This window comes from Sapajus apella, unplaced genomic scaffold, assembly GCF_009761245.1.
Source record: "Sapajus apella isolate SASKATOON/1434 unplaced genomic scaffold, GSC_monkey_1.0 scaffold29, whole genome shotgun sequence".
Classification (NCBI taxonomy): domain Eukaryota; kingdom Metazoa; phylum Chordata; class Mammalia; order Primates; family Cebidae; genus Sapajus; species Sapajus apella.
Genome location: NW_022436969.1, coordinates 42252 through 58413, shown reverse-complemented (window position 1 = coordinate 58413; position 16162 = coordinate 42252). Strand labels below are relative to the sequence as shown.

The following is a 16162-nucleotide window of genomic DNA, read 5'->3' as shown; positions in this document are numbered from 1 at the left end:
ATTCCAGGACTTTAAAAAATGCTGCCCTTGGCCGGGCGCGGTGGCTCAAGCCTGTAATCCCAGCACTTTGGGAGGCCGAGGCGGGTGGATCACGAGGTCAAGAGATCGAGACCATCCTGGTCAACATGGTGAAACCCCGTCTCTACTAAAAATACAAAAAATTAGCTGGGCATGGTGGCGCGTGCCTGTAATCCCAGCTACTCAGGAGGCTGAGGCAGGAGAATTGCCTGAACCCGGGAGGCGGAGGTTGCGGTGAGCCGAGATCGCGCCATTGCACTCCAGCCTGGGTAACAAGAGCGAAACTCCGTCTCAGAAAAAAAAAAAAAAAAAAAAATGCTGCCCTAGTATTTGCTTCTAGGTGTGTGCGCGTGTGTGTGTGTGTGTGTGTGTGTGTCTGTGTTTGTATTACTCTGGCTTCATTTTTTATTATAGCTTAATTAAGCCATAATATATTAACATGCAATGAATAAGCTGAGATTCCAACCCCAAACGGCTGGTTAGATGTCACAATACCATTTTGTGAATAACTTAGCTTTCTCCACTGATTTTAAATAATACCTTGTGTACAGTATTTAAATTCTCATTCTAGCCCATGAATAGTTTTATTCTTATCACTGTATAGTTTTACTTTCTGTAGCCTTATATTTTAATATCTATATATTTTAATATTTAAAATAGGTAATTCCCCCTAATTATTGTTTCTATTTCAGAATTTCACTTATGCCTCATTTATGAGTTCAGTTTTTTAAGTCCTGTAATTTCTTAAGTTTATTCTTAGCACAATGCACATATGCATGCATGCATGCATACACACACACATACATGACATATACACACACACACACACACACACACACACACACACACACAAAATTTTTAATTGCCTGTGAAGCTTCACTGAACTGCAAAATTTGGATGGGCAGCAATCTTGGACGTTCTACTAAGCTAAGAATATCCCCTGAGAATATTTAATGGTTTGTAAATGATTCTAATGTACAATCCAGTTAAGAACCAAAACAATAAACCCTTAGCATTCCCAAATTTAACCCTCAAGAACTGACCAACTGAGGGCAGATGTGGAAGTCCATGGCCTGTATTAATTTAGCTGAAACAAAATTTTCACTCTTGCATGTAGAGAATCATACAGTCATTCTAGACTGACTGAGAATCAGTTTATAGAGCTGAATACCCTGCTTTCATATCTTACTCCAGTTTTATTCTTCATTAGACTCCTATTCTTATTGTGACACCCAAAGTGGTAAAAACATTGTCTGGGGGGGAGAAAAATAGCCCTGAAAAGAATGACAACTGCTATCAGCGTTGATGGAAGAGAAACAAAAGGATTTTTACAAAGTGATGGTTTAACCAGAAAGCAAAGGCTTTAAATGAATTGAAGTATAAAATTTTAATATAGTGGTGTATTTCATACTATCTTATAACAAGTTTTATATATGTTCTATAAGAAACTAAAAAAAAAAAATCTGTGATAGCACTTTAGCAAGAACTCCAGTCTACGAAAATTCTGTCCACAATCAAGAGGTAATTTTAACCAAAGATAAAAGGAACAATAACTTAAAATATAAGAGTATGTACAGGAGAAAAAAAAATCACCTGAGGTAGAAGCCTCAATAAACACTTCAATAAAAACACAGCTGGCCGGGCGCGGTGGCTCAAGCCTGTAATCCCAGCACTTTGGGAGGCAGAGGCGGGTGGATCACGAGGTCAAGAGATCGAGACCATTCTGGTCAACATGGTGAAACCCCGTCTCTACTAAAAATACAAAAATTAGCTGGGCGTGGTGGCGCGTGCCTGTAATCCCAGCTACTCGGGAGGCTGAGGCAGGAGAATTGCCTGAACCCAGGAGGCGGAGGTTGCGGTGAGCCGAGATCGCGCCACTGCACTCCAGCCTGGGTAGCAAAAGTGAAACTCCATCTCAAAAAAAAAAAAAAAAAAAAAACACAGCTGAAAAAACCACCAGTGTCAGCTATTTAACTGAATCAAATATCAAACAAAACCACCAGTGTCAGCTATTTAACTGAATCAAATATCAAACAAAAGATGACTGTAAGCTTTTAAGCTTTCATCTCTGCATAACTGTAAAGTTAACAAGAAAGAAAGGTGCTATCAGCTGATAAATTTCCCAGAGGACCAGTTGCTCCCAAGCTGAAGCAACTTACAAAAAACTGATATTAGCATCCCTAGAAAATGATTTTTCATATTTAAATACAGTAACAGAAAAAATGGGTTATAAGACCAGAGTAAGTATTCAACACAGAAACACACACAGGCAAGTATGTCTTAAGCATTAAATTCATGTATATCCTATGTGGCGATGAATGTGGCCATGCTTTATCATTAAACTGGGTTTGCTCAGCCATTCTGAGAATCAAATGGGCATAAAACAAAAAATAAGATCCACTTCCCCATAAATTTGCAGTATTTAAAGTCAAAGAACAACTCCTTATGCCCAAGGCCTCATTAACTATCTTTTGCTATAATGGTATTAGCAAAAATCTCGGGGACACAGTTCAGGAATGCCAAGAGTATATAACTAAATTCTCCAGCTTCAAGAACAGTATGCATCTCTTGATATTATACAGCCTTTCTAGTTAACAAAATACATACAATAAATCTAAATTATTGGTAAAGATTTAACAATTTATAAATATTATTAGTTTCAAGTTATCTCAAAGAAATTTATGAAAGCTATAGCAGAAAAGGCCACTGAGAATCACAATTTCTGGGTAAATGTACCACCACCTGGCTCCTCGCCCCACCACATGGCAGGAAGTAACAATGATACATTTTCTAGACTTTCATGATAAAATAAATCATCCAGATTTAAAAAAGAAGAGTGAAAGCAAAGAGTTGGAAAGAAGAGAAAAATGTCAAAAAATAACACGGTTATAATGCAGACAGGAGAATTTGCTCTGAAGAAATTTTATTCACATATGTGGATAGAATGGCAATTTAAAGCATTTAAGCAAGGGGAAAGAAAAGTAGTTTTATTCAAGCTCCTGAACCATAAATTCTTTTTACATTCACTGATAATCCTTAGGTTGAAAAACACAGCAACACATTCAAACCCAAGTTAAGATTATTTATTATAAGAGAACATCAAAATACTCAAAAGCCTATATTCAGCTCTACAAAATAGTTTGGCATCTGTTCATATTTATTGGTGAGTGTCCATGCAATAACAATTATTAAACATTTTAAATATCACTTCTGAACCTTAGATCTTACAGAAACTTTTGTAGAAGAATTAATGGATCAGTTCCAACAAACATTTGTAGAGCATCTAATCCATGTGCCAAGGCCAGTGTTAGGCAACAGGAATAAAAACAGAAGGCAACATGGTTCCCTGCCCTCAAGAAGCTAACAGCTTAAGAAGCTTAAACATAATTTCCAATATAATATGATATAACATGGTAAGTCAGATCTTACAGCATTATATGAGAGAGCAGAACAGAGACAGGTAAGACAAACGGATATTAGGAAAGACTATCTCAAGTACACAACTGATACCATGACTACTAATTAGGCGAAGCAAGATGAAAAAGGCCACAGTCCCAGAGAAAAGAATATTAAGAATGAGAATTAGAAGAGTAGGAGAACTTTATAAAAAACATCAACAACAGCAAAAGAAAGATAAGTAAACTATTTGGAGATATAAAAAGAAATTATATTTTAAAAGATTAAAATTGTTTTAATTAAATAAATAAATAATGTTTAAGAGCGTGAAAACAAAAAACCACCCCCACTCCCACCTTCACTCTGCATTGGATTACAGACAGGATAGGAGAATACAGGCACATCTCAAACCATTTCTGCATTGAGCAAACGCAGGGCTAGTGATAACATAATTAAAGATCACAATATCAGGTAAAAAATGTTTCGGGTTTATCGATATGTTAATTTAAGATGCCCTGGAAACATGCAAGTAGATAAATCTTTTTTTTTTCCTTGTTGTTGAGACAGTCTTGCTCTCTCTCGCCCAGGCTGGAGTGCAGTGGTGCAATCTCGGCTCACTGCAAACTCCGCCTCCTAGGTTCAAGCAATTCTCTTGCCTCAGCCTCCTTAGTGGCTGAGAGTATAGGCATGTGCCACCACACCAGCTATTTTTTGTATTTTTAGTAGAGATAGGATTTCACTGTGTTGGTCAGGCTGGTCTCAAACTCCTGACCTCAGGTGATCTGCCACCTCGGCCTCCTAGATTGCTACCTGGCTGCAAGCAGATAAATCTTAAAGACAGTTGGCCGGCTGGGCAAAGTGGACTCATACCTGTAATCACCCAAGTTCCAGAGTTCAAACAAGCTTGACAAACAAGGCGAAATCCGTCTCTACTAAAAATACAAAAATTAGCCAGGCATAGTGGTGGGCTCCTGTAATCCCAGCTACTCAGGAGGCTGAGGCAGAGCCTGGGAGGCAGAGGTTGCAGTGAGCCAAGATCGCACCATTGCGCTCCAGGCTAGGTGACAGAGTGAGAGTCTGTCTCAGAAAAAAAAGAAAGATAGTTGGCCATACAAATCAAAAGCTTAAGGAAAGGTCAGGGTTAAAGACAGATTTGAGAAAATCATGGCTGTGGACAAGATCATCCCAAAAATGTACAGAATAAAAAGTACAGTAGTCTAAGGATTAAAATCCTAGGGTAATTTAACATTTAAGGAGCAAACAAAGGAGGTGTTTGATTTTGTTCCTTCATTCTTCAGCATTCGTCTAAAAAACGTGTTATCAGCAATACTTATAAAGGAATTACTACCATTCTTTACAAGCCTGCAGTCAATGCAACTCAATAATGTCTGCTGTAAAATCCTTAACAACTATAAACGGATTATTTTTTCTCTTTTAAAATTTCACAATATGGGTTTTTTAAATGTTTAAGATGATTTTCTTTCTTTCTTTTTTTTTTTTTTTTTTGAGATGGAGTATTGCTCTGTCACCCAGGCTGTGGTGCAGTGGTGCAATCTCAACTCCGCCTCTGGGGTTCAAGAGATTCTCCTGTCTCAGCCTCCTGAATAGCTGGGATTACAGGCGTGCGCCACCACGCCCGGCTAATTTTTGTATTTGTAGTAGAGACGGGGTTTCACCATGTTGGTCAGGCTGGTCTTGAACTCCTGACCTCCTGATCCACCCGCCTTGGCCTCCCAAAGTGCTGGGATTACAGGCGTGAGCCACAGCGCCCGGCCAAGATGATTTTTGTTAAAAGTTCATACTAGTTGAAAGCAAAATTTTAAATTCCTCAGTGATTAGTTTTTTAAAATGAGTTTTATTTCCCTAGCAAGCAGACTCAGATAACAAATAATGAAAAATAAAAAATAGAATATCATTTTATATTAGTAACAATGCAAATACATATTGTTTTAAATATTTGTATTCAAAGGACAAAACCTAAGTCATAGAGGATGCTCTCAATACATATCTGTAGTTAATAACAAAATGTAGGCTTAAAATGTGTAAATAAATTTAATTTATAAAAAATTACATTTAAAATTAGCTCAACGAAAACCTAAAATAGCCATGTTGTAAATTCCCAAAGAAAGGTTTCCCCAGCTAATTTTATATTTTGTAAACCTTTCAAGAAAAAAAAAAAAAAAAACACATCTTTTAAAAAAAATGAACAATGCTAACTAAAGCAAACACTACACAATTTCAGTACCTCACTGGTCAACCGTATTAGGAGAGCTGCAGCCTCTGAATATTTGCTTTGGCTTTTTAAAAGTTCAGCACTAAGCAACACACATCTTTCAGCCAACACCATGTTCCTATAGAAAAAAGGACAAGAAGATAAAATCAGCACTATAGTAATACCTTAGCACATCAAAGTAAATGTGTTCAGCAAAAGATTCCAATTACAGTTTTAGAGGATAGTTGCAGGGAGTTGGTTTCAGGACTCTCCAGGATACTAAAATCCAAGGTTTATCAAGTTCCTTATATAAAATTGCATAGTATTTGTATATAACTTATAGACGTCCTCTCATATAATTTAAATCATCTCTAGATTATTCATAATACCTACTACAATGTAAATACTACGTAAATCGTTGTTATACTTTATGTTTTATTTGCATTTTTAATTTTTGTATTGTTGTTATTTATTGCTGGGTTTTTTTCCCAAATATGTTTAATCTGCAATTAATTGAATCTGCAGGTGCAGAACCCGCAGATACACAGGACTGACTGTAAAAAGAAAAACAAAAGTCTATGGAGCTGGACGAGGTGGCTCACGCCTGTCATCCCAACACTTTGGAAGGCCTGGCAGGAGAATAGCTTGAACCTGGGATGCAAAGGTTGCAGTGAGCCGAGATCACGCCACTGAACTCCAGCCCAGGTGACAGTGTGAGACTGTCCAGGTGACAGTGTGAGACTGTCTCAAAAGAAAAAAAAATACATGGGCCGGGCATGGTAGTTCATCCCTGTAATCCCAGCACTTTGGGAGGCCGAAGCAGATCTCTTGAGGTCAGGAATTCGAGACCAGCCTAGCCAACACGGTGAAACCCCGTCTCTACTAAAAATACAAAATTTGTCGGGCATGTGGCACGTGCCTGTAATCTCAGCTACTCTGGAGGCTGAGGCAGGAGAATCAACTGAACCCAGGAGGTGGAGGTTGCAGTAAGCAGAGATCTCCCCATTGCACTCCAGCCCAGGTGACAGTGTGAGACTCTGTCTCAAAAAAAAAAAAAAAAAAAAAAAAAAAAAAAAAAAAAAAAAAAAAAAGAGCCGGGCATGGTGGTGGCTCATGCTGTAATCCCAGCACTTTGGGAGGCCAAGACGAATGGATCTCTTGAGGTCATGAGTTCGAGACCAGCCTGGCCAATATGGTGAAACCTCTTCTCTACTAAAAATACAAAATAGCCAGGCATGGTAGCTCCCACCTATAATCCCAGCTAATCTGGAGGCTGAGGCAGGTGAATCACTTGAACCCAGGAGGCAGAGGTTGCAGTCAGCCAAGATCATGCCACTGCACTCCAGCCTGGGAGACAGAGTGAGACTCTGTCTCAAAAATCAATCAATCAATCAATCAATCAAACAAACAAACAAACATGTTGGTAAAATTTCCTCACACAGATTTATCTCAAACCTCCTTTCCAAATTTATCATCCAGTACTTTCCCTAGACAGAAACCTTCCAACCTAGCCAGGGCTTTATTCTCTTTAACCAGTAATGCACATCTAAAACATTATGCCTGCCAATCACAATTCCTGATATGTCTTCATGGTTATCAAGTCCTAACCACCTTTCTTTCAAGGTCTACCCATCAAGTATCCCATGAAATATCCCCGACCACTGGGGACCAGTTCACAGTCTCCTTATAGGTGGTGGGTTCTAACTCTTACAGGGTTCCAACAGAATTCACTATGAATACAGTATTTAACTATTTGTTTTGCCGATTTAACAAAGAAAATGCAAAATGACTAATTCCTAAATGAAAGCAGTTTAAAGTTAGAAATGTCCCCACAATACAAATTGCTCTCAACGTAACATATAATCTCAACATTATGTAACACATGCCTAACCATCAACCCAAACAAAATAGAAAAGGTGTAATAAAACATTTATTATTTAAAAAATCACCTCTTCCTCTGCAGAAGACCCAATTAAAAAAAAAAAAAAAAATCACCTCAACTTGTCTCTGACTGTATTAGCTTGATTTGGGAGTTTAGGAATGGAAAGAAAAAAAAAAGGAACAAACTGACCTCTAACTGGATACAATATAAATCTTATATAGTCACCTACTTGCAGATATCCCTATATGTCTGAATTGCTGTATCCATGTAATGAGCAGGGTATGGCCTAGGTGCTCCTGGTTGAAGAAAAGCGGACACTGCTGCCATTTCCTAAAATAAAAGACATAGTTTACATATTTCAAAAGAAGAAATAGTATTATAATTTAGATAGGAAGCCTAAAAGTTGTAATGAAATTTGCTGGAGTTTTGTTTTTACTGGATACACATGTATAAACTTCATAGCCTAATGCAGACTTGACATTTATAGCCCACACGTCGGAGAAGCTGTGTGATCTGACTTCGAAAGGCCTGAAATCAGAGAGGTCAAAAGAACACCTAGAATTCAAGTAAGTTGTGAGTAAGAGTCCTACAGACGCCTCCAAGTAGCACTGTCTTACTTGGCTCTTGTGAAGAAAGACCGCCGTACCTTAAATTAAGACCTTTAAAACATATCCTTAAAGACTAGGGGATCCTTGGCCACCTGGTCTCAGAGAAATCATATGAGAGTAAAAGGCATTTCCTTACTGTATTTATATTACTCTCTTCTTACATTTCCTGAACACCCTCTAATGACCACTGTTTTGGGATGTGTTATTCCCAAAGGAACATGGAGAGTACAGAGGCCAAAAGAGAGATGCTTCCATTACAGGTAAAGTTAGATAAGGTCTAGCACTTAAACTCTAGGACTATAAAGAATGAATTCTGGTGTCCAGACAATTATGAAGGGCTCAGGCAAATATAAGACCACCACTGGTGACACTGGGAGCAAAGACTGCCTCCTAAGATTTGTTTAGACCCTAGGAAGGTCTTTACTTTTGTCTAAACTCAGATTTGCCATGGAAATTCCAAAGAGAGCAGACATTTGGATTTGTCCTCATTTTGGCATCTACCTGAATGTCGTATGGGGCAACGTGAGTGGGTGCCTGGATATACAATGTGCTTATGAATGAATGAATGGTCAGGCCTAGTGGTTAGGTGTGTTGTCCCTCGCTTTTCTATTTTTTATTCAGATTTTTAAATCTTCTGTTTTCTAGAGCTACTCATGTTTCCCCTTCCTCTTTGTCATTATAGTATTTGACAGTTACGTTTTCCCATCAAAAATATGCTGAGCTGGCCAGGCCCAGTGACACACACCTGTAATCCCAGCACTTTGCGAGGCCAAGGCAGACGGCTCACTGAAAGTCAGGAGTTCGAGACCAGCCTGGCCAACTGGTGAAACCTTGTCTCTAATAAAAATACAAAGAATTAGCCAGGCGTGGTAGCAGGGGACTGTAATCCCAGCTACTTGGGAGGCTGAGAAAGGAGAATTGCTTGAACCCAGGAAGCAGAGGTTACAGTGAGCCGAGACTGTGCCAAGGCACTCCAGCCTGGGTGACAAGAGTGAGATTCAGTCTCAAAAAAACAAACAACAACAACAAAATGATGACCCTATGCTGGTCAGAGCAAGAGGTTATTACTATTAGGCAGCATTTTACCCGCAGTGTTCTCCCAGATATTCTGCCTAACAGCTTTAAGTGGGAGGTTGAACAGTTTATCTAAACTATCTATTTTTCCAAACTAGCTTGAGAGGTCTTTTTATTTATTTTTGCTCCATGGGCTTCTGAGATGTGACACAGTTATGGTTGTGGTATCATCTTTATAGAGATGGCACATGCTTGTAATTCCAGCTATTTTTGGGAGGCTGAGGTGGGAGAATTGCTTAAACCTGGGAGGCAGAGGCTATAGTGAGCTGAGACTGAGTCACTGCACTCCAGCCTGGGCAACAGAGTAAGACTCCGTCTCAAATTTAAAAAAAAAAAAAAAATTCCTTCAGCACTAACAAAAAAGAAAAAAATTATCTAAAAAAAAGTCTACAAGAATTCCTATTACTGGTTTTGCTGTGATATTTATTTTGCCTTTGTAGTTACGATGACTAAACATCTTCTATACTTTTTTTTCAAAGCAAATCAATCTTCTACAGTTTTCATCTAAAAAGGCATACAGTCTAGTCTATTCTACTACAACACATTTTTACCTCACCAATTAGCTAACATGTGAATGGTAAATAAGGAAATGATATCAGTACAAATTAAATTTTTATTTATTCACACATTTTTCTTAGGCAAGGGAATCAAAAATAGCAGTATTATAAATTTATATTCTTCAGTAGGAAAGGAAAAAGCCCTAAGCACAGCTGCTGCACAGACAAGTACTCTATCAGCTGCTAAAAACTAAATGCCTACACTTTGGTGCACACGGACTCTGTCTCCAGAGAAATACATCACCTGTCTTGCACAGCTCTGAGCTCAGGACAGGCTGTACTTTCTTCTATGATCACCTTCATGGCAGCTCCACTGGTTAGAAACTCTTCTCCACCCCAATCCCTATATAAAATTTATTTTTTATATTCTCTAAGGTATCCTCAGCCATCATCTTCCACCATTTAATGTTTTTGTTTGTGCTCTGGTTACAAAGATGAATAGGTTTCAAGAAGACTAACCCAGTCCAACTTTTCTCAGAAGCCTATTATTTTTAGGGTAGCTTTTAAAGGCTACAATGATTTTCAGGTGTGCAAATATCATATAGGAGCAAATATGCCTTTGTTTTCCAGCGCTACATTATTTTATCTTAAATAGCTACTAATACTTCCAGTTGAATGGCTTAAATGTATTTATCAAACATTCTACTTGCAGGTACATTACATAAAATGTTATCATTACAAATGCATACCTATGTTACAAGGCATTAATAATAACATGATTTGTGATTTCATATTAGCTTAAATTGGATGACTATAATCAGCAATCAGAGAATACTTAGCCAAGGAAAATTCACTTATGTTTTCAAACACTTCTCACAAACAATAGCATATTTTCCATTTCTGAGAAAGGTTTTTAAAAAGTGGGCTGGCTGTGGCTCATGCCTGTAATCCTAACACTTTGGGAGGCTGAGGCAGGTGGATTGCCTAAGGTCAGGAGTTCAAGACTAGCCTGGGAAAACATGGTGAAACCTCGTCTCTACTAAAAATACAAAAAAAAAAAATTAGCCAGGCATGGTGGGGTGTGCCTGTGTTCTCAACTACTCAGGAGGCTTGGGCACGAAAACTGCTCAAACCCAGCAGGCAGAAGTTGCAGTGAGCCAAGAGTCTGTCTCACAAAAAAAATAAAAGTGGGTTTATTACTAGTTTCATTAAAAAATTAGAGAAACAGAAAATAATAGCAATATAATCTTGCTATTCTGGCTTCCATTTTTAAGTTACTAATTTTATATATGCACAGTATTAAAATTAATGCAAAACAAATGACAGTTATTAAACAAGTATCTGTCAACCTGTGAATATTTTCTAGTTAAAAAAAGTATCTACATAATTACCAATAAATTAGTTCTTACACATTTTTTCTTCACTTCTGTTTATAAGCTTAAATGTTTTTTAAAAGATTAAATAGAAAGTAACAGTGCTAATTTTATTCTTTTCTGAACACATAAAGCAGGTTACACATATAACTTTCAAAAACATTTTAAGGTTTTAGGCAACAAGTATAGAAAATGCTTCAGAAACACCTGGCTTTGTAATCAATTACAAAACTAACACAACCAATACTTACTGACACCTTATTATATATAAGGCAGTATGCTAAGTGCATGACTTACACCTTATCTGATCCTATACCATTAGGATTCACATTTTTTACAAGTGAGAAAACTGTGGCTTAGAGACATTCAACAATTTGCCTGAGAGTGTCTCACACCAAAGTACATGTTCTTGACTAATATGAAGTCATATATCAAGCAACTTAAAAATGTTTGTCAAGGTTTAAAAATAACTTATTTTTTTTTTTTTTTTTTTTGAGACGGAGTTTCACTCTTGTTACCCAGGCTGGAGTGCAATGGCGCGATCTCAGCTCACCGCAACCTCCACCTCCTAGGTTCAGGCAATTCTCCTGCCTCAGCCTCCTGAGTAGCTGGGATTACAGGCACGCACCACCATGCCCAGCTGATTTTTTGTATTTTTAGTAGAGACGGGGTTTCACCATGTTGACCAGGATGGTCTCGATCTCTTGACCTCGTGATCCACCCGCCTCGGCCTCCCAAAGTGCTGGGATTACAAGCTTGAGCCACCGCGCCCGGCCTAAAAATTACTTCTAAAAAAAATTTTGTATTTTGAATATAATAAAAAATGAAATTAAATTCTGAAAGCTGATGCAAAAGTTAGAAAGTACTAATCATGAACGAAACCCTGATACATGACCATCTTTTAATGACCTAGTTTTTGGGTTTTGTTTTTTTTCTTTTTTCTTTTTTTTTGAAACGGAGTTTTTCTCTTGTTCCCCAGACTTGGGAGTGCAATGGCGAGATCTCGGCTCACTGCAACCTCTGCCTCCCAGGTTCAAGAGATTCTTCTGCCTCAGTCTCCCAAGTAGCTGGGATTACAGGCATGTGCCAGCACGCCTGGCTAATTTTTTGTATTTTTAGTAGAGACAGGGTTTTGCCATGTTGGCCAGGTTCGTCTCGAACTCCTGATCTCAGATGATCCACCCACCTCGGACTCCCAAAGTGTTGGAATTACAGGAGTGAGCCACCGAGATCAGCTGGGTTTTGTTTTTAAGAAATAAGTTTCTTCAATTTATTTTAAAGATGTAATCTTATTATTTTGCTCAGGCTGGTCTCAAACTCTTGGGCTCAAGCAATCCTACTGCCTCAGCCTCTCAAGTAGCTGGGTCTACAGGCATGTGCCACCATCCCACCTAATGAACTAGTTTGAGGGAAATCCATCAACTCAGCATTAAGAAATTCACAAACTATAAAGCACTATATGCTCTTTGAGTACAACTTTATCCCTAAGGATTCTGTTTGCCACCAAGAGAAATTTCTAAATCATTTATGGTACCAGAATAAAGGAATTATACCACAGAATACCAACCAAGGCACCAGCTGCATAAAGCATTGCTTGATCATTAAGAAAATCTTTCTTTGCAGTATGATAGCAATTGTATGCCAAATCATAATGCTGCACCAAAAAACACAAGTCAGCCATTTTCCTGATTTGAAGTTCTGGTGCTTCCGGTGGATACCTGTAAATACAAAAGAAAATAATTTATAATGTATTACTAAACCATTAAAATTATAAAATATATTAACAAGCTGCATGTTCTTCCAGAATATGAGGAAAACTAATAATGTTTTAAAGAAATTCTACCTCCAACAAGAGTGTCAGTTCGCCAAAATATCTGGAAACATAAATATCTGTTTTTTTTTTTTTTGAGACGGAGTTTCACTCATGTTACCCAGGCTGGAGTGCAATGGCGCGATCTCGGCTCACCGCAACCTCCGCCTCCTGGGTTCAGGCAATTCTCCTGCCTCAGCCTCCTGAGTAGCTGGGATTACAGGCACGCACCACCATGCCCAGCTAATTTTTTGTATTTTTAGTAGAGACGGGGTTTCACCATGTTGACCAGGATGGTCTCGATCTTTTGACCTCGTGATCCACCCGCCTCTGCCTCCCAAAGTGCTGGGATTACAGGCTTGAGCCACCGCGCCCGGCATAAATATCTGTTTTATTATTTATAGCCCTGAGAATGTCTCAATGGCAGGCAAACATTTTCTCCATGGTCAAATAATGAAGTAAATGGTTAATTCCGAGTGACTCACTTATAAATACAACCAGGAGAAAGATTAAAATCCAAAATGGATTAATTATATTTTTCCTTAAAATGATTTTTTGTGTAAAGCAAAATTTACTAAACGTGTCCCTTGTCTTAGAATCGTCAGGCCATTACATTTTAGGTACAGAATAGTTACTAATGAATACCTAGTCTAACTTCATCATTTTACAAATAAGGAAACAGACCCAAAGTAAAGTGACTCTCCCATTTATTTTTAGATGTCCAATTACTTACAGTTTTTAAAAAATTAATATAATTTACTTAGAGTCACTCTTCATATCTACCTGAATTTTCACCAATAGGAAACTAAGAAATTAAAGAGACAGTTATCTTCTGTAGGATATCGTACAAACACCAGTCAGAGTTAAACAGAGGAAAAACAAAAATGTAACACTTTACTCACAGCAAGCCAGATGTATTTTTCAGCTCATTAATGCTCTTTTCTGGAACTTTACTGCCACTAAACCATTTTTTAGTTGCAGAAAATAGAGATCGACTCAAACCTTTTCTTGATATTAGCTTTAAAAAAAGAGATTAAACATGTTGACAAATATAAAGAATTTAATACTTTTCTTTTACACACACACAAAAAAATTTTTAACTAAAAAGCTTTACTAGTCAGCAAACATTCATTTTTATTAAAACTGAATTATGGTGTTGCTCTTGTCAGTAAAAAAAAAAAAAAAAAACGAAAAAGAAAACATTTAAAGAAAACTGTCTAACATGCTGGCAAAATCCTAGTGAAAATGAATAAACCTCTTCTGGAGTTGAACAGAATTTCATCCCTGATAATAATTTTGGGAAGTCTTCATATTGGCCTATCTTAAAAAGAAAACAAAACAAAACCTCAAATATGTTTAATAATTTTTTTTTTTTTTTTTCTTTTAAGACGGGGTTTCACCATGTTGGTCAGACTGGTCTTGAACTCCCAACCTCAGGTGATCCGCCCACCTTGGCCTCCAAAGTGCTTGGATTACAGGCGTGAGCCACCACGCCCAGCCTAATAATTCTTAAATTTACTATTTACTTAAATTTTAAAAATGCTAATCCAAAAAATTAAACCTTACCTGATCGTTTAATTGTCTAATGGTTTTCTCTATATGTGGCAAAAGGCCTCGAAATGTGAACTCTTGTATAAACTGTCGAATTCTATCATGATCAGTAAGTGTCAAACATGCACCATGAATTATTCCAGTATTTCCTTTCTTTGTTTCATGTAACGATGAGACAGATCTTACATGATCTGGGCCATCAATACTGTTAGAAGGGTCACTGGATTGGTCCAATTGAAGCGGGTGAGCTCTGAAGTTATTTGGTAAGCCATCTACTGAAAAAGAGATCTTTCTTTTACTCTCAGAATGCAACAGAAAATTGTGATAATACTATCATACTGCTAAAGGAAAAAAAGCAGAATGTTAAAACCCCTTATCTTTCTGTATATGTAAATGTCTAAGATACAACACAGTAACATTCCACGGCCTCAAAATTAAAGGGCTTGGGTTAATATTTGTTTTGGTGCATGTATTGGAAATTTGAAAATTCATATAAACCAGGAAATGAAAAAAATGCTTTATTTTGAATAATATAATGAATGACTTTTAAACAGCACAACTAAGCCATAAGAAAAAAATGTAATAAAATTTTAGTTATCATTACTAAAACTGTAATTTAAAATCAGAAATAAGGCTCTCAAAATCATGTAAATTTTTAAATAATTAATGTTGTGCATCACATCTTCCCTTTCTATAAAATATTTTAAAAGAAATCTCACATACTACTCATATAAAACAAATTTTTAAGTGTCAAAAACAATCAAACTCAAGTGGCTCAGTAAAATCTTCAGAAGAAAAACTAACATGGGCTGGGAACAGTGGCTCATGCCTGTAATCCCAGCACTTTCGGAGGCTGAGGCAGGCAGACCAAGAGGTCACAAGTTCAAGACCAGCCTGACCAACATGGTGAAATTCCATCTCTACTAAAAACACAAAAATTACCCAGGTGTGGTGGCGTGCACTTGTAATCCGAGCTACACAGGAGGCTGAGGCAGGAGAATCACTTGAACCTGGGAGGCAGAGCTTGGAGGTTGCAGTGAGCTGAGACCATACCACTGCACTCCAGCCTGGGCAACAGAGCAAGACTCCATCTCAAAAAAAACAAACAGCTTTTTGAAAATACACAGCTAAAAGAAAAAAAAGAAAAGAAAAGAAAAGAAAAAAGATGCACATAGATTTTGCAAGAAAAAAAGAAAAACTAACCTGCTTATTATCTTTCTGTATAATTAAAATTTCCCCCATTTTTTTTAATCTATAAAGGTTAGCATGCTGACAACAGTGCATATTTTCAATCAAAAGAGAAACTTAGAGAAAATATATCAAGACCTTTGACTTCGTTATCTAATCCATCCAATGAAAGCAAGTTATTATCACAATTCTTATTTGAAGTTATAGGACAAGGGCCATCTTCATATGATTCCTATCAAAATAAAATTTATAAAGCATTAGCAGTTATATTTCAATATATTTAAGATACTATCAAATCCACCAACAACTGATTGCTCTACTAACTGTTGGCTTCATTTATTTGCTACAGTGAGTACTTTCTAGTCCTCCAAATTCATAACTTCTTCCATGGATATTATTCTGTCACTCCAATTCACACCTACTATATTCTTTTTACTTTTATTTATTTATTTTTTTCAGTTTTGCCTAATAAAGCACACACCTACTATATTCTTAAATCCCCTTTCACACTCTACTATCCTAATTCTTCTTCTTTTTTTTTTTTTTTTTTTTT

At 37.2% G+C, this 16162-nt stretch overlaps 1 protein-coding gene across 8 annotated transcripts in view; it reads right to left on the bottom strand.

The window, feature by feature from the left end:
- TRAPPC8 (trafficking protein particle complex 8) overlaps positions 1-16162 on the bottom strand; it is a 115286-nt gene that overhangs the window by 65215 nt on the left and 33909 nt on the right. For 5 of the 8 annotated variants that reach the window (XM_032293102.1, XM_032293103.1, XM_032293106.1 and 2 more), the window contains 6 exons: positions 15748-15841; positions 14437-14699; positions 13773-13888; positions 12628-12778; positions 7738-7838; positions 5660-5765 (listed from right to left, as the gene is read on the bottom strand). In XM_032293102.1, coding sequence (XP_032148993.1) covers positions 5660-5765; positions 7738-7838; positions 12628-12778; positions 13773-13888; positions 14437-14699; positions 15748-15841 — 831 coding nt within the window. The remainder of the gene's footprint in view (positions 1-5659; positions 5766-7737; positions 7839-12627; positions 12779-13772; positions 13889-14436; positions 14700-15747; positions 15842-16162) is intronic. The other 3 variants (XM_032293105.1, XM_032293108.1, XM_032293104.1) reach the window with 2 other exon arrangements.